Source organism: Rhizoctonia solani, chromosome 13 (assembly GCF_016906535.1).
Source record: "Rhizoctonia solani chromosome 13, complete sequence".
In the NCBI taxonomy this organism is placed as follows: Eukaryota; Fungi; Basidiomycota; class Agaricomycetes; order Cantharellales; family Ceratobasidiaceae; genus Rhizoctonia; species Rhizoctonia solani.
In genome coordinates this window covers 2,252,450-2,269,395 of record NC_057382.1, presented here as the reverse complement: position 1 = coordinate 2,269,395, position 16,946 = coordinate 2,252,450, and the positions used below count along the sequence as shown (strand labels likewise).

General features: G+C 46.6%; 4 protein-coding genes across 4 annotated transcripts; 2 read left to right on the top strand and 2 right to left on the bottom strand.

Moving 5' to 3' along the window:
* Positions 1 to 252: 252 nt before the first annotated feature.
* On the top strand, positions 253 to 1,259 carry RhiXN_07545 (uncharacterized protein; the record flags this gene model as incomplete). Its single annotated transcript, XM_043327361.1, has 2 exons — positions 253 to 428; positions 1,010 to 1,259. 2 exons carry the CDS (start codon positions 253 to 255, stop codon positions 1,257 to 1,259), a joined length of 426 nt encoding a protein of 141 aa, XP_043185833.1.
* A 1,654-nt stretch (positions 1,260 to 2,913) lies between these two features.
* On the bottom strand, positions 2,914 to 7,947 carry RhiXN_07544 (uncharacterized protein; the record flags this gene model as incomplete). The annotated part of the gene is made up of 29 exons (XM_043327360.1): positions 2,914 to 3,095; positions 3,145 to 3,183; positions 3,242 to 3,367; positions 3,425 to 3,499; positions 3,547 to 3,642; positions 3,697 to 3,816; positions 3,871 to 3,993; positions 4,052 to 4,207; positions 4,256 to 4,387; positions 4,441 to 4,539; positions 4,593 to 4,712; positions 4,764 to 4,907; positions 4,966 to 5,094; positions 5,156 to 5,209; positions 5,269 to 5,394; positions 5,456 to 5,548; positions 5,599 to 5,694; positions 5,742 to 5,822; positions 5,873 to 5,950; positions 6,006 to 6,125; positions 6,188 to 6,525; positions 6,590 to 6,838; positions 6,890 to 7,090; positions 7,149 to 7,250; positions 7,300 to 7,340; positions 7,395 to 7,447; positions 7,502 to 7,581; positions 7,638 to 7,795; positions 7,846 to 7,947. The coding sequence occupies 29 exons, from the start codon at positions 7,945 to 7,947 to the stop codon at positions 2,914 to 2,916; spliced, it is 3,513 nt and encodes a 1,170-aa protein (XP_043185832.1).
* Positions 7,948 to 9,616: 1,669 nt separating this feature from the next.
* RhiXN_07543 (uncharacterized protein) lies at positions 9,617 to 12,667 on the top strand (the record flags this gene model as incomplete). The annotated part of the gene is made up of 16 exons (XM_043327359.1): positions 9,617 to 9,682; positions 9,772 to 9,929; positions 9,981 to 10,060; positions 10,112 to 10,164; positions 10,219 to 10,259; positions 10,311 to 10,412; positions 10,470 to 10,667; positions 10,719 to 10,967; positions 11,028 to 11,371; positions 11,435 to 11,650; positions 11,701 to 11,790; positions 11,839 to 11,931; positions 11,989 to 12,117; positions 12,175 to 12,228; positions 12,289 to 12,417; positions 12,477 to 12,667. The coding sequence occupies 16 exons, from the start codon at positions 9,617 to 9,619 to the stop codon at positions 12,665 to 12,667; spliced, it is 2,193 nt and encodes a 730-aa protein (XP_043185831.1).
* A 1,477-nt stretch (positions 12,668 to 14,144) lies between these two features.
* Positions 14,145 to 16,403, bottom strand: RhiXN_07542 (uncharacterized protein; the record flags this gene model as incomplete). Its single annotated transcript, XM_043327358.1, has 10 exons — positions 14,145 to 14,185; positions 14,236 to 14,734; positions 14,818 to 14,887; positions 14,939 to 15,039; positions 15,094 to 15,184; positions 15,300 to 15,435; positions 15,760 to 16,047; positions 16,101 to 16,155; positions 16,204 to 16,254; positions 16,302 to 16,403. 10 exons carry the CDS (start codon positions 16,401 to 16,403, stop codon positions 14,145 to 14,147), a joined length of 1,434 nt encoding a protein of 477 aa, XP_043185830.1.
* Positions 16,404 to 16,946: the final 543 nt, after the last annotated feature.

The window sequence follows — 16,946 nt, the reverse complement described above, 5'->3', positions numbered from 1 at the left end:
ATGGTGTAGCTGGTGTGCTATTGTACTGGGTGGTGCTTCCAAGGGCATACCAGGTACGCCATGCTAACTCTTTCCCAAATACAGAAGTAGTTAAAGTGATTTCCTAACCCAGTACATCTAACCACTCATTTAAGTCCAGTCTCATCTAAGTCAAACCTCCGTGTGATGAAGATGGGGGATCCTATGTACTTATGGCTTATGTAAATAGCCTAGGATGTGTTAGGACGTGTCCTAAGTCACCTTAAAACAGACATGGAGGAAAGGAATGGGAAATGGTTCTTCAGAGTCAAATGGAAGGGCTATGGACCAGAAGAGAACACGTGGGAGCCCCAAGAAAACCTCAAAAATGCGGGGAAAATTTTAAGAAAATATGAAGAAGAAATGAGAAAAAAGGCCCTCGGCGCTGCCAAGGCCCTTAAAGGGGGGCAGTGTTGTAGACACAGTAGATACCAGGGAATTTATTCCCATTTTCTTGGATTTAAACGAAGGCAAACAAACAACATTTTCAATCACGTGACCTTGGCGCTTATATCATATGCTAAGCGCCAAGCCACGTCCCCACCCGCGCTTACCTCAGCACACGTAGCCACCTCCACCTGATGACATCACTATGACACGTCAGTGACACGTATGCATGAGTAAGGCCAACTGCGGAGCGGGGTTCTATTGGTTATGGTATTGCATATATTGTATTTGTAAATAGTTCACCTCTGTAATATATAAGGAGGCCAACCAACCATGGTAACACCCAGGTTGATTACCTCTTGTTGCACTCCACACTGTACAAGGGCCTTATAGCCCAGCAAACTCTTACTTAGTTACTTAGTCCACACCGCCTTAAGCGGCTTCTGCGTTGTACCTACCTAGCTCACCATTGCCCTTACGGCTTTGATCATTGTAGTATAGCTGGTTGTTGTTGTAGGATAGCTTGCCACTGCCTTACGCGGTTTTTACTTAGTTGTACCCGGCTGCAAGCGCCCTCCTCCTCGACGTCCTTATAGACGTCTAGGACACCAGGCAAAGAGAGCGGCGAGGGGCTTATACAGGAAGTAGACAAGGAAATGGCGGACTTGTGGACGCAAGAATGGGTTGACAACAACAAATGGGAACAGGTCCAAGAGGATGACAAAGGAATGGAAGGCGGCAAGAGTGGAGATGAGGAGAACAATGCAGCACTCACCGCAGAGGAGCCGGTCGAGTACAACAACGACGGACGGATTAGTGCACGGTCGAAGGGCAAGGGCCTGGCCACCCACTAGGCGTATTAACTCAAGACTGTCACCCGTCATGCCCTCTCACAACCCCGACTCCAGACCAGCGTGTACACAATGACTCAATTCATCGACTTTCCCTTTCCCTTTTCTTGCTCTTTTCGCTCTTAGCTCTTCGGTGTTCTGTCGACTTGTTGCCTCCTCCCAATCATACACGCAAAACCCGTTCCGTCTAATTCGTCTTGTTTTCTCCATGGTTAGGTATACTGCTCAGCCCCGTATCCATATTGTTCTTCCTCATCCTCATGTGCGTTATTGCCTGTGCCTTGACTTGCCTCAACCCCCACTCCGCCGTTTCTACTTTATATCATGTACTATTATCTTACGTCGTGTCATTTTGCGTGTCGTTTTGTGCCGCATCGTGTCGTTTTGTGTTGGATTGTGTCGTGCCGTGTAGCGTCGGGTTGTATTGGGTTATACTTGTGACGTATGCTTGTGTTGCGCAAGCCTCTGTGAGAACTGAAACAATGAATTACTGTATTAGCTGTATTACACTGTGTGCGTGAATGAGATCAATCGCCAATTATAGTTTAAAAGCGAGCGTACACATGTAGCTAATCAACAAACAACGCCGCAAAGACCACTCAATCGTGAGAAGAGTATCAAACTCGTGAGTAACCACGAGTGGATCGAGTAGATTGCGAGGCTCTACATCAACTCGTGAGACCGCACGATGTGACATAGGAACTTACGACACTGACGGATTGGGGGGGGCCTCCTCGCAGCGCTCCGGTCCTCATGAGTGCTCTGGAGGCCTCCGGATAAATTCATGCCCCCGTAGAGTGCGGGGAGTCGGAAGAGACCATATTTCATCTAACCACCTCCTGTCCCGCTACGGCGGGACACAGGGGGATACTCAGTGAGTTTTCCACCAATAATAACGATCCCACATTGTTTGGCTCCCACGCAGGTCTTGAGACAGTCGCAAAGTTTATTGCCAGGACGGGCATAGGTCGAAGACGAGGAGGCCTGCCGGCAACCGCTCCAAACATGTAATAGTTACGCCCTTAAGGCCGCCACTCCATTCCCGCCCTTACGGCCTCTCCCCCGAGTTAGGCCTTAAGCCACCTGTACGTCGCCGCGCGACATCGCTATTTTTTCTGACCGTGCTACCCTCTCGCTTGTTTCCGTCTCTTACGTGCTTCTTTTCTCTGTTTCTGTTCCTGTAGCTTTGACGGTTCGGTTTCGGTTCTGTGAGCGGTTTGCCTAGTTCGCATGTAGCTCCCATAGTTATTTTATGGACGTGTATCAAAAAAAAGAAAAAAAAAAACTGAGACACTTGACCGCCGCTTCATGCCGTGTCGACTTGCGTCGGACCTCCTCCACCGTCTGGCCTCGTACACACCAAGTGCCGCAGCACGCCTTCGCGGGCCGTTTTTATCCCACCCACCATCTTGTGGATCACGAAAGCTACTTTGGGCTGCCCACCTACGAGCCAGACTTGTGGTCAGGCGCCCCCGGTCCACCCTCGCTGCTTCGCAGCCGCGGGGGTTCCCCAACCTTTGCCGGTCTGGGTCTCGTAGCCGACGCAGACGAGCGGGGAGATGATAAATAGAAAAAGCTCGTTGTATCTTATAAAACTATATCGTAAAAAAACACCTCCCGTTTGAGTAAATCTCCAAACTAAGGTGCTGTTTTAAATCTAGGGTAACAATGGGCTCGTCTCCTCCGCTTCATCCTCCGCTTCATCCTCTGCTTCACTTGTATCCTGTAAATAATCCTTCACTTCGCCTAGCTCCTCTTGGTCGCCTGCTACTCCAGCTAGGTTCTCGCCATCATTTGTTACCTCATCCGTAATCTCATCCTCTGTTTCACGAGGAGGAACTAAATTGAAACGTAAGTAACAAACTTATTTGCGAGTGGCAGTACCTACGCTTTTCTCGTAACGCCTCAATTATATTAGTGAGGTCCTCTGCACAAAAGGGTAAGCTGTCAAAATGGCTGTAAGCTGTCAAGTCTGGATAGCTCACCGTACTGAGTAAGACGATCCACCATCGCGTTTGCATGGTCGTCAGTAGGAGTGGCGTAGCCAATACCTGATCCCAGTATGATGGTCTCAAAGATCTCAGTGCTAGCCAAGTGGTTACGGTTATCTCCTATGTGATTTATGTGTCATGTTAGATGTACATACGTGAATAATTGATGAAACTCACTATCATTACACAAAACTTCAAAGAGATCAAAAACTGTGAAAACAACTTTCTCTTTTTCCCAGTCGGACATAGGCGCTGGGGTGTGTTAGTGGAATATACTTTCACAATTACACAGTACGTACCATCCTCAGCAAACAGTTGATATGTGTAGATTGCCTTGATAATCACTACTATAGCATCCATCACACATTTTGCATGAACGCCTTGAAGACTATAGCCTAAGTCGAAAATAAATTACGCAAACTTATGCTCGGATTCATGAATCAGCAAACCTTCATTAATTAGGAGCGTGAGCACTTCTATCGAATCTTTCAAGAATTTTTGGTCTTCCAAGGTCATCATCTCAGCAAGGCTCGATATGTACTGAGTGGCACGCTCCTTTCCGCTCTCGCCTAAAGAAAGTTGTATCAGCCCAAGATATAACACAGGCAAAGGTAAAGACCAACTGTGCGCAAACGCAGCCGAGACGGCCAAAATTGCGGGTTGCTTCCCCGACTGTGCTAGTGCAGCCAAGCTAGGTATCTCAGCTTCCAAGATCAGAGCGGGTATCTTGTTTCCTGGATTCGGCTCTACCAGGAGTAGTTGAGGTTATTTCAGATATTTGAGTTTGTACTAGTAGAGGCTTACTTAGCAATAAAAATCGCACAATAGTTGCCAATAACTCGTCAATTGCTGACTGGGAACGAGACGGCTCCCGAACCGAAGCTGTGAGAGCCAAAAACACCTGGGGAAGGACTATAGATGTTTTCAAAGGTGTTCCCGAAACTTTCGTGAGACTTGATTCTGTAAACGACTAAGCAAAAGTCACTGAATAATAGTTGAGGTTCGTACCTTGGTCAACTAGGTTCCTAATCAACTGGGCAGCCGCTTGAATTTGTATATCTTGTTGGCCTAGTAGGCCCATAGCCTTTGTAGCAACCTTGTTTCTATCAAAGATATCCCAAGATGTTACATCAAAGGTATCTGAAGTGTTGACATGAATCAGCGGGTGTAGTATCCAAGGAAACTTAACGCACAATGAGAAGCAATATTTGCCAGTGCGAACAAAGCATCGACGTCTTTTTCCATCTGGTCGGAAATGCCTTTAATATGCTTGGGCGACAATCCCTCGGGATCTGCGTAAAACTCCGCCGTTAGTTCAGGCTGCAATATTTGGGCCCGGTCTTACAATCAGTTGAGACATTCCTAAAAACTTGCAGAATGCTATCGACATGATTCTTTGCTTTCAATACTTGAAGTAATTTATCCATCAGCTCGGAATCACCGCTGATCTTTTGGCAACACCATGCTGAATTTGAGAGTTAAAAGCGTCATCACATGGGCAGGTTGAAGCTCTTACAGTGTTTAGTTAATGTCACCAATGTTATGGATGCCTCATTCGCAAGTTTCTGTTTCACTAGGTCGTCCTTCGTCGTGTAATCGTGCATCATTCCAATCAGGTCAGGGATAATTTCAGAATCTGCGACATCCATTCCACAATATACTAATAAAAGTTGGATAAGTAAGTAGGTGAAAACCACGTGAAAACCTAAAGAGCTTACGATCCTGCATCAATAGCGCCGCGGTACGCATAGCTTGAAGCGACAACGTAAGGTGTCTTTCTTTGGCGCATATTAGTGGACGAATTGCAGCCGCGGTATTCTCGAAATGGAAAACATCCCTCGGGGCATCTATATGTATATAAACTCTTGAACGATTTCTTTGTGGTTCAAGGAATAATGCCACACTTACCATTACCGAGGCTGAGGAGTGCCACTATCACATTCAAAGCTCCCTCCGCAAGAGCTGGTTCGCAGCATGACTCTGAGTTGACAAAGCTGATTACGGCTTAGCGCAGGACTCACCGGCTTTGCTATTCTCCCAAGATGCTGCACTTTGGATTGGCGTCTCGCGGTCAGTCATTTCGTGAATAACCACCATAATTTGCCTAGCCAATTGCTCGCTGGAGCTCTGCATAACATAAGCAAATCCTAGAGTTTTTGTCAAATAAGAAAAAATTATTCTTATCGTAAGTATGCAAGATCCACCCACTTGTCTTTTCAGCATCTGACAAAATGTCGGTAACTACACGTGCTAAGTCCATTGAGCGACTGTCCTTTGGTATCCGTTTCCAGTCCCATTTTGCTACCATGATTTGAATCAATGAACCACTGACTGGTGAATGATATGCGTACCATCAAGGGAGTCGTCCTCGTCCGTATCTTTTGACGAGAGCCCAAACCAACCTCGAACACTCGCCCAGACGCTTTGCTTGGGCAACTCATCTGTAGCTAAGCTCGCACTTGGTACGATATTAAATTAAGTTGAAGTGACACACTTTTTACGTCTTTTTCGGACCATTCTCGGAGTAATAGGATAGCGCGAGGTATAACCATGTCCCGCAAACGATTGGCTAAATCTGTAGCTGAATCGATTAGGGATGTGTCAATGATGTACCTGCGGACTGACCTTGTTCTCTTTTCCTTTGGTCCTTGCCAACAGGTTGCTTTGGCGCACCTGCGGGGCTGCTTGATGCAAGGTCATCATCTAAACCGTTTGGTCAATACTACTGTCAGGAGCGCTATTATGTTTCTTTATTCACCGAAACCAATAATCAAACGAGCAATCTTCACTGTACTCTCCTGGTCCTGATGTGCTTCAAATAGCTTTTGAAGAAATTGTGGCCCTCCGTATGCCCAGATTGCATCGGGTTTACCCGGATCTAGCGAAATCTGCTCAGCCTTGCGAAATTCGGCTAACACTAGGCGGAAAACCACCACTCACTCTCCCCCAAAACATAATCTTTCAAATTCGCAAACCAGTCATCACCAGATTTCGGTTTTAGTATGCGCATCATGAGCATAAATTGGTGATCGTCCACCCAGCTTCGCCGTCCGAATCGATCCTCTTCAATGTTGAAATCTTCCCACTTTATTATCTTCTTAACATTACTGCCCTGCTCCTCCTCTGTTAAGTCGCCGTCCAGAAGTATCGCTTTGGGACTGTATCCCCTTCCTGTTGGATCTAACTCCTGAGGATTATTCTTGCCGAGACTCGCGTTGACTGTCCAGTGAATGGATTGATGGGGAAGAACCTCCCGAGGGCTCCCTAAGTGAGGATCCCTTGTAAAAAAAAAATTAGCGCACCATACAACCATCACATGGAGTGCTCAAGCAATAGACCTACCATTTCAACGTATACTTCTTGCTAGAAAAGCTTTCTTTCCAGAACAAGAATGGGAGAATTTCGAGGATCGTATATAAGCACCCACGTACGGAGTTGGCTCGCAAGGAATCAGTTACTTCGGCATGTGGAACGCCAATCTTGACGTCATGGAGTCGTACGGATAGACCTTGTTTGTAGGCTTCTTCCATCATCCACTTCAAAGGTTCTCCTCCACGATCCAAAGTAGGGTTCGCCTTGTTTCCTCCGCCACTATTGATAGACAATTCAGAAGGACGACAACCAGATGATTAACCCACTCACATATCTGAGTGCGTTCCCGCAAACCATACTTCCTCTTGTGTTTGGTAACCTTGTACGCCTTCACTGACGACGTGCTCAGGGAGAAATTTGACTCGACGTTCGTCGAGTGCCAAGGCATGGCGAAAGTGATTTATATGCTCGCATTTGTCAGAAAACGGGAACGGCTTCCTTGGAAGGATTCCGACAGATGCAACGGTGTCCCTGAAGTTCAAATGGTCAAATCTTACTGTGAGAACTTCATGAACATTCTAATCCATACCAAACTCCGACAAAATGCAGATCCACCTTTTCGCGACAAAAAGCCTCTTTAAACTTGTTCTTTACGGATTCTGGCTCATCACCGGAGTAAATTGCCCAAGCACTGCTCATGTCAAATTCAAGCCACAGGACAAGTATGAGAGACTGCGTACAATGCGATTTGCTCTTGATTCCCGGGATAAATAAGCCCGACCTGATACAATTGAATAAGTAATATTAACAAATTTATAGGAATGGCTGAATGTACCGTGTGGATCATGCCCGCAAGTGTTCGAACTTGATATGCGCCTCGCGAGAAACCTAGAAGCAAGTTGAGAAACCAAGAAAAGAATAGAACAGGTTAACCTCTCGTACCAAACAAGAAGATTTGGTCCCCCGGCTGGTAGTGATCGGCCAGCCAACGATATGCTCCGATAATAACCTGATCGAAATTCCTGCTAAGATGTTTAATCTACTTGAATATTACTGCTTTACAAAAAGAAAAGCGTACCAGGCAATCATCAAGTCAATAATACCTGAAATCTGTTGCTTCAGGTACGCAAAAGACCACCAGAAGGGACGGGCATATGTCCCAACACCGCTGTTGTAGTAGGTAAGCTGTGTCGAGTCTTTGGTTATACGGCTATAGAGCTCGACCACGTTGGTGTTCTAGTAGCACGAAATCAACATCGTGCATAATAGACAATGAGACGAATAACCTTCTCCGAAAACTGATTGGAAGTGCCATCAATGCACACAATCAACTTTCGCGGTTTTGGTTTGAGGCCTGGGTCTCGTGTAGATTCAACCGGTTGGCTCATACCCAGGTCTAAGACAGGTCGATACAGGTGTGGAAATGGGTAGCAAAAAGGCCCTCTGTCTTGAGTGTATCTTGGGGGAATGATGCTGGTAATGTTATAAGGCGAATTGACTTTATATCATTACAAGCCGAGGGGAACAGCCTCGCGGCCTCCGATTCAATACCTCCATTTATCCCCGGCTCAAGAAATAGCGGTCTGCTGTCAGGATCGGCCAGGCACATTTGACGGGGAAGGGAACCAGACATGATGGAATCGTCGAAAACAAAGGATCAATGATTGCCAATAGCACGCACACAGTAGCCGGGGCGGTTAATGATCGCCCGTGCGCGTGACTGATCCAACTGTAAGCAAAGCACTTTATCTCGAGCAACGCGACATCATCCAAGAATTGACATCTATACAGATGCCCCAAGGGAGGTCTTCCGTTCTGAGGGTATCACGATTTACATTCGGCCACTGATATGCGCCAAAGATAAGCACCCCGAGCTATCTCTCCAAGCCATGCGTACCACGGCGTTACTAATGCAGGACCGTAAGCCTTTCAGGTTTCCAAGTTATTCGCCCCTAGTTTACATATCAACCCTTTAATAGTCTATTGCGGACAAAGTGTTGCCGACACCGAAATAATTCCAGATCTAGTGAGAATAATGCGCGATTATATGGGAGAGGATGATTCAGTAAAGCAACAACTTGCGAACGAGGCATCTATCACTTTGGCAACAGTAACTAAAGACTGTAAAGATTTTGACCTTCTTCACGTAAAAATGGCTCCAACTCTTTGATCCAGATATGTGCTGTCGAAAACTTGGCAATGATTCCGAGAGCATGGAGAAATTGTTTCAAGTCTCAAAAAAAGGGAAATATGTCGAAAACGTTCTGCAAATTGTCAAGAACGTTTCAGTTCACTGTAAGGTTGGTCTCCACTACTTCTACATGAGCTGATGGTAGAATTCTCAAAAGTCTCCAACCTTGTGGATGAAAACGAAGATGGCTCATTCACGCTTGTTGACCCCGCTTCTCAATAGAGGCCTAGGTCGGCGCCCATTTTACCCAAGCATAGGCCGAATCGCAAGCACGGCTGAAGCCAAATTTAGTATTGCATACTCTTTCATAGAACAGAGTTTCTGTAACTTTAATGATACAAGTTTCATGGTCACGCAGTTCGTATGCTATGCTTTTAAACAAAAACATCAAATGCTACAATCTGATTCACGCAGATGTGTATAGTGATATGCGCAAGTCATACATTTATTTCATATTCATACTGCTGGAGGATCGGAAATACACATATAGCGCAACTTGAAGTCATGCAAAGTACGAAGTTGGTCATCTAGAAGTGCCAAATTTACGGCATGGAGGCGTGAAAAGTACTACGACGGAGCGTGAATATTGTGATATTGAAGTGTAAATGATTAGCACTTCACACTTCGACGGAGCCGATTTGGTACTTCGGTGACCCGCAAATAGTGCTTATTGCGACATTTAGCACTTCGCGGTCAGTAGTGGCCTAATAGGGCCACGTTTTAGGTCCCCACAACTTGGCACTTCGACGAAGCAACATCGACGCTTCTCGGAAGTGAAATTCGAGCTAAAACGCGGTATAACTCTGACACTTCGAGGGAGTACCGCTACTTCCCACAGTGATCTATCCCTTTGAGACTCAGCTACAATGAGCGACCCGGCCGCTAATACTGGACAAGACTCGAGTCTCAAATCACAACCACGAAAGCTCATTGTATGTATTGATGGCACTTCCAATCAGTTTTCGGAGAAGGTTATTCGTCTCATTGTCTATTATGCACAATATTGATTTCGTACTACTAGAACACCAACGTGGTCGAGCTCTATAGCCGTATAACCAAAGACTCGACCCAGCTTACCTACTACAACAGTGGTGTTGGGACGTATGCCCGTCCCTTCTGGTGGTCCTTTGCATACCTGAAGCAACAGCTTGCAGGTATTATTGACTTGATGATTGCCTGGTAAGACTTTTGCATATTTATAGATTTGAATAAGATTGAGCGTGTTTGCAGGAATTTCGACCAGGTTATTATCGGGGCGTATCGTTGGTTGTCTGATCACTACCAGCCGGGAGATCAGATATTCTTGTTTGGTATGAGTAGCTAGCTCTTTTTGTTTTAGGTTTCACTTACTTTGTTTCTAGGCTTCTCACGAGGCGCATATCAAGTTCGAACACTTGCGGGCATGATCCACACGGTACATTCAGCCACTCCTATAAATTTGTTAATATTACTTATTCAATTGTATCAGGTCGGGCTTATTTATCCCGGGAATCAAGAACAAATTCCGTTGTGCGCAGCCTCTCATATATACCTTCTGGACTGAATTCGACATGATTGTAGTGCCTGGGCGATATATTCTAGTCGTGAGCGAGACTCTGTAAAGAAAAAGTTTAAAGAGGCATTTTGTCGTAAAACGGTCGATTTGCATTTCGTCGGAGTTTGGTATGGATCAGATTCTTCATGATGTCCTCACAATGGTATCTGACCAGTTGGACCCAGGGACACCGTTGCATCTGTCGGAATCCTTCCCAGGAAGCCGTTTCCTTTTTCCGACCAGGTCAAACATATTACCCACTTCCGTCATGCCTTGGCACTCGATGAATGTCGAGTCAAGTTTCTCCCCGAGCACGTTGAGGAATTCTGTATAGGCGACCACTCACAGGAGTATGTATGGTTTGCAGGAACACATTCGGACATGTAGGTATATTTTTTATCTGGTTATCTTCCTTCTGATCTATCCGTGGCTAGTGGCGGAGGGAACAAGGCAAATCCTACTTTGGATAGTGGGGGAGAACCACTCAAATGGATGATGGAAGAAGCCCACAAAAAAGGTCTATCCGTACGACTCCATGACGTCAAGATCGGTATTCCTCACGCCGAGGTGACTGAGTCCATGGGAGTCTCCTCTGTGAAGGGATTCTTTTATATGATTCTTGAGTATGCGCCATTCCTATGCTGGAAAGAGCATCTTTCCAATGGCAAAACTAGATCAAGGTGGTAAGTCTGACGCTTTGACGCTGTGTATATTGATTTTATCATGCGCTGATATATCTCAAGGTGGTTTCACAATAAGAGGGCTCGGGAGGTGCTTCCCTACCAATCGATTCACTGGACAGTCAAAGCAAGTCTCAGCCGAGGTGAAAATAAACCAAACACGGCGAACAAAACATACAGCCCTAAAGCAATACTCCTCGATGGACAACTAACAGAAGAGGAAAAGAAGAATGGCACCCAGAAGACAATTGAGTGGGAAAATTTGCCCATGGGCTTCCAGACGGAAAGAAAACCGTCATGCATGGACGATTATCAATTCACGCGCATGGTGGACATACTGAAAGATGAACCTGGGCATGCTGATGACAATTGGTTTGAGAGGCTGAAAAATTACGTTCTCGTGGACAGTAAGTCATAGTTTTTTTTTTCGGTGTTAGTTAGCTTCTGCAAGGCTGCGTGGAATCCGCTAGATCCCGGCAAACCTGATGCTATATGGGCGTACGGAGGGCCGCAGTTCCTTGACAGGCTGTTTAAAACCTATCCAGATCAACAGGATACCGTGAAGATAGTCCGCGCAATCACTGGCTTTGGTGAAGAAGATGCTGTTGAAGTCGACCGGTTACGGGACATCGTCTTACCTCGCACTATCCTATTGCTCGAAAGCTGGGCTGCGGGCGATATCGATTGTATGTCCGCTTAACTTGATCTACTATGGTCTCACCAATTGCTATTTTAGCCAATCCATCCAAGCCAACTACCTGGGCTCGTATCAAAGGCTGGTTTGGACTTTCGTCAAAAGATTTGAACGAGGACAACTCTGTTGATGGTATGTATATCTCTTACTGGCTATACATATAATTACTTAATGGATTAGCGCAATGGAACTGGGAACGGATACCAAAGGGGGCTCGCTCAATGGCTTTGGCACGTGTGGTTACCGACATCTTGTCAGATGTTGCGAAAACAAGTGAGTACGTCTCCCAAATTTCCGGCAACCCGTCTTGACACTTAACGAAAACTTTAGCATTCACTCAAATCATGGAGGACGTTAGTGAAACAATTGCCTATCGAATCTCCGGGATAATCGACCAATTGACTGGGGGCTTTGGTGCGCGAATCAAAAGTGCAGCACCTTGGGAGAAGGAGAAAGCGGGTGCGTTCTGAACTCAAAGGGGCTTCTCCCTGTCATCTCACAAAAATGCTCAACCAGCTCTTGCGGAGGGCGCTTTGAATGTGATATTGTCTCTCTTCCGACTTGGTAACTGTAAGCAAAGCATTTTATCTCGAGCAACGCGACATCATCCAAGAATTGACATCTATACAGATGCCCCAAGGGAGGCTTTCCGTTGTGAGGGTATCACGATTTACATTCGGCCACTGATATGCGCCAAAGATAAGCACCCCGAGCTATCTCTCCAAGCCATGCGTACCACGGCGTTACTAATGCAGGACCGTAAGCCTTTCAGGTTTCCAAGTTATTCGCCCCTAGTTTACATATCAACCCTTTAATAGTCTATTGCGGACAAAGTGTTGCCGACACCGAAATAATTCCAGATCTAGTGAGAATAATGCGCGATTATATGGCGGAGGATGATTCAGTAAAGCAACAACTTGCGAGCGAGGCATCTATCACTTTGGCGACAGTAACTAAAGACTGTAAAGATTTTGACCTTCTTCACGTAAAAATGGCTCCAACTCTTTGATCCAGATATGTGCTGTCGAAAACTTGGCAATGATTCCGAGAGCATGGAGAAATTGTTTCAAGTCTCAAAAAAGGGAAATATGTCGAAAACGTTCTGCAAATTGTCAAGAACGTTTCAGTTCACTGTAAGATTGGTCTCCACTACTTATACATGAGCTGATGGTAAGATTCTCAAAAGTCTCCGACCTTGTGGATGAACACGAAGATGGCTCATTCACGCTTGTCGACCCCGCTTCTCAATAGAGGCCTAGGTCGGCGCCCATTTTACCCAAGCATAGGCCGAATCGCAAGCACGGCTGAAGCCAAATTTAGTATTGCATACTCTTTCATAGAACAGAGTTTCTGTAACTTTAATGATATAAGTTTCATGGTCACGCAGCTCGTATGCTATGCTTTTAAACAAAAACATCAGATGGATCTCGTGTCTTAGCGTGTGCACAATCATTCCTTAAATTTTGCATTGAACCGCAGCCTTGCTCATGTCGACAATGTCTTGTCCACCGCAAACACTACGTGTTTTCTAGCCAGGATAGGTGAAGCGGCTCTCAGTGATATATCAAGCACATATTTGAGCCTTTTATTAGAACAACTTCTCGGCTGGGTGTTTGTCGACCATTTCTGCGCGCTCGGCGTCGTGTATGCGTACAGCCAATCAAATTAACCATGGTCCAAGGTCTCTACCATCACCTCGACGCAGCATTGTGGGGTATTTTCGACAAAAATAAGACTGAAGCAAAGGCTTCCCATCTCAGCTGCTCGGCGAATAAGCTTAAGCGCTTAAGATATACAAGTTCACTGGCTTGCCTGTTGCTTAGCAGCTTAACTAACCAAGATAGCCTGGCGTTCATTGCCTCTCAGGCTGGTGAACATCTTAGCCTTGACCAATCACTAAACAGCCTTCAGCGCTCGCACGGATTGGCACCTCACGGTCCAATGACACGGCTTAACCGGACCTTGGCTGAGAATTCTATGGTTTTGGGAAACCATTTCGTTTGTGGGTATCGACTGCACTGTATGAAAAGTACTGGTGCGGCTTTGATTACGTTACATCGCGCTTGAAACAGGCAAACTGAAGCGCATATAGATATCTTGGCCTTTTAATCGCCTCACTTGAAATGATTTGCAACAACGCATGCTCATTTGTGTACGCCTACACTCTCTTAGTACGTAGAATCAACCTGAACAATCCATCGATCGAGTGCCAACAAGTTATAGTACAAAGAACACAATGTTAATGGCCACAAGAGGGCAACAAACAGCCTCGATTTTCCATACACACAGTCAAACACATCTTCAGAACAATTGGGAGCGAAGGAATACAAAACTACACGAGTAGCGATAGGGATATGGATTGAGTAGACAATGCTTAGAACGATAAAATAGGGACATGCTCTTGAGCGAGGCACACCGTGTGGAATACCAGTGAATTCGGAACAAAAGACGGGAGAAAAAAGTACGAGAGAAAAGGACTTGAGGCTTTATAGCGCTCGCCCGATTACATCGTCTTGTTCGGAAAGGTCTAACAGTTTCATGAGTAACCGCATTCCGAATAAAGCCAAGTACACTCACTAATCGGGCTAGTGTAGCTGCACAATAAGGGATGCAGCCCTTTCCTCTCAACAAGCGGAACGGAAGATGTGGCGATCGAGCCGGACCGGATGATACTAGATCCACTAGCCGCGAAATAATCATCGTCATCGACTGTATGGATGTGCCTCTTGGAGTCGTTCAGTCCGAGTCCATCTCCAACGTATGAGGGCAAAGCTTCATCGCCTAGTTGAACTGTCGGCCCGCCAAAGTACGACGAATCCCCCCGTGTGGTCGTTTGAACGGTAACCTGTACTCCCGTCGGACTGAGCGGATGGGCCGCCAAGGGCCGTTGCAAGGGCTCCACCTCGATCTCCCCAACGGTTGTTCGTTGACTACGGGTGTGGCGGCTCTGGACCGTGAGGTGGGGGCGACTGACGATTCCGCTCTTGGCCGATTTGGTTTGCATAGTGGGGTGAGAGCGAGTACGGGCACGGGCAGTGTATCCTTGTTCGCGCGCGATACTCCGTGGGAAGAATATCTGGGGTGTGAGAATGAGTTTTACGAAAACAGAGAACAAAAAGAGTGGTGGCGTATGAAATTCCGACAGGTAAACGGACTTACCAAAAGTGTGATGACGCTCGAGACTATGCAACCTATGCCTCCAACCATGGCCAAGATATCGACCGCCCCACTGTGGAGTAAAGTTAGCTCGGCAGGGGAGAACAGGAGACAGGGTACTTACGCAGTCCCGATGATGTGGTGGGGCCCGTCGGATCTAAGACCATCGCATGCGAGGATAAGGAGGGGTATAACGAACATCAACCGGAATACGATTCGGATACGCTGGGTAACTAGTCAGTGGAAGCCGCAGGAACAAAGTTAATCGAGAGGCCTCACGTTGAGATCCTGGAACGCGACGAGCCTAACGATCACATCTGGCTCGGCGTTTTCAGCTTCGATTCGCTTGAGGAACGATGGAAACTTCCATCTGTTGATTAGAAGGGTCAATATAAACTCAATCACAAAGAAATAACACCAGGCCCAGGGCAATTCTCGGACTAACATGAGGACACCACCAAGACCGAAAATGAACCTAGACTCACAGAACCTTGAAGAACCAGAGAGTGATAATCAAACTTCCAGCGGATCCCGTGAAGAATGTCCAGGCCTCTACTTGCTGGAGGTCATGTCTGGTCTCGAGTGTAACAAGTGGGAGTAGTACAACGGCGATCAGAGAGCCTTTTTATTGACAGCGCGATCAAGTCGGAGTAGGCGTGTCAATCACGGCAGAGACATTGCATAGGGATAGAAATCGTTGTGGGGGCGGTAACCAGTGTGGGACGCCCAGTGATCGATGTGGGGTAGCCAACAGTTCATTGGGGAAGGGACAAGCGCCGGGATATGATGTCGGGGAATTATCGAGCGTAAAAGAAGTGAGGTGGGGGAAGGCCGAGTGTAGGAGAAGCGGGCGAAGAGCAGCAGTTTGGGTTTAATGAATCAAACACAAAATAATCGTAATGCCAATTAGCGCCAATCTCAGCGAGGCGGGCGTGTTGGACATACCACAACACCAAAGCTTGTATTCAAAGCTTTTGAACCATGGGCGTATTCCTCCGTGGCCAGTATCCTCCTGCTCCTTGATCATGAACAACCAAAAACAGAGTTCTTCGAGGTGAGAGACGATTTCGAGAGCCCATGCGACGGCAAAAATGACGTAAAGGGGGAATACGAGTTTTTGGTGGGATTCGGGCCATGTACTCGTTGGTGCGGGGACCACAATGCGGGGAAGAGGGCGGGAGGGTGTCGAATCGGGATTGGAGAAAGAGATGTAACCCGCCTGATACTTCATGACTTGATAAATCGATCAGCATTATGCGAAGGCTAGCGAACAAGAGATAATATACCGGCCATGGCGACACTGTAAGTGACGATGAGTGGTACACTAATAATGTACGAGTACTGAGCTGGTATAAATCAACTATTCGTGCAAGTCACTTATGAACCCACCGTCATAAATCGCTTGAATCCCCCATCGGAACTTCCTCGCCATTTGAGACACTGCAGCCTGGGTGAGGCCAACACTTGTAAACAAAAGAAAGACTTACTTGAAAACGATCGTAACGGTACAAGTGCTGGACAAGAAACAACAAGAGAGTGGAAGAGAGCGTGGCCCATAGGAGCATCGCCTGAGGGGAAATAATAGACATTGTGGCAGATTATGCCAGTCGGAGAAGATGGTGGTCGGGGTTAAGTCTCCAGTCCAAGCCCAATTGCCAAGTGTGCTGATCGCAGAGTGACAGACAATTGAATATGCTATAATATCCCCACGAAAATCAATTTCCAAGGAATCGTCGGGTGTCGGGGTCGTAAACAGACGAGACCAGCCATCATCTCCCGTCCCTTGTTACCATCGTTGCCAATTTCCCCGCGGAGTTCTCCTATCCCACTTTCGATCGGCTCTTCTTATGTAAGCTCTCTTAGCGCTCTTGGGTCGATCACTTGGCTTCTTGAGTCTTGTCTGCTGACACCCAAACCTTTCGACGATGATTTGCTCGCTGCTTGTGCTGCATATAAAGAGGTCTAATTAGTGATATCCCACGAAGAAAGACTTGCCCGAACTGGATCAGTCCGCTATTTCAGTTCGGAAAATGCCCCCGAGCTCGGGGTTCAATTTCACTACGTCTTTTCCAATAAATTGATTCTCGTTTATCCCGAATCGGTAAAGGACCAATCTCGGCGCATTGCCTACG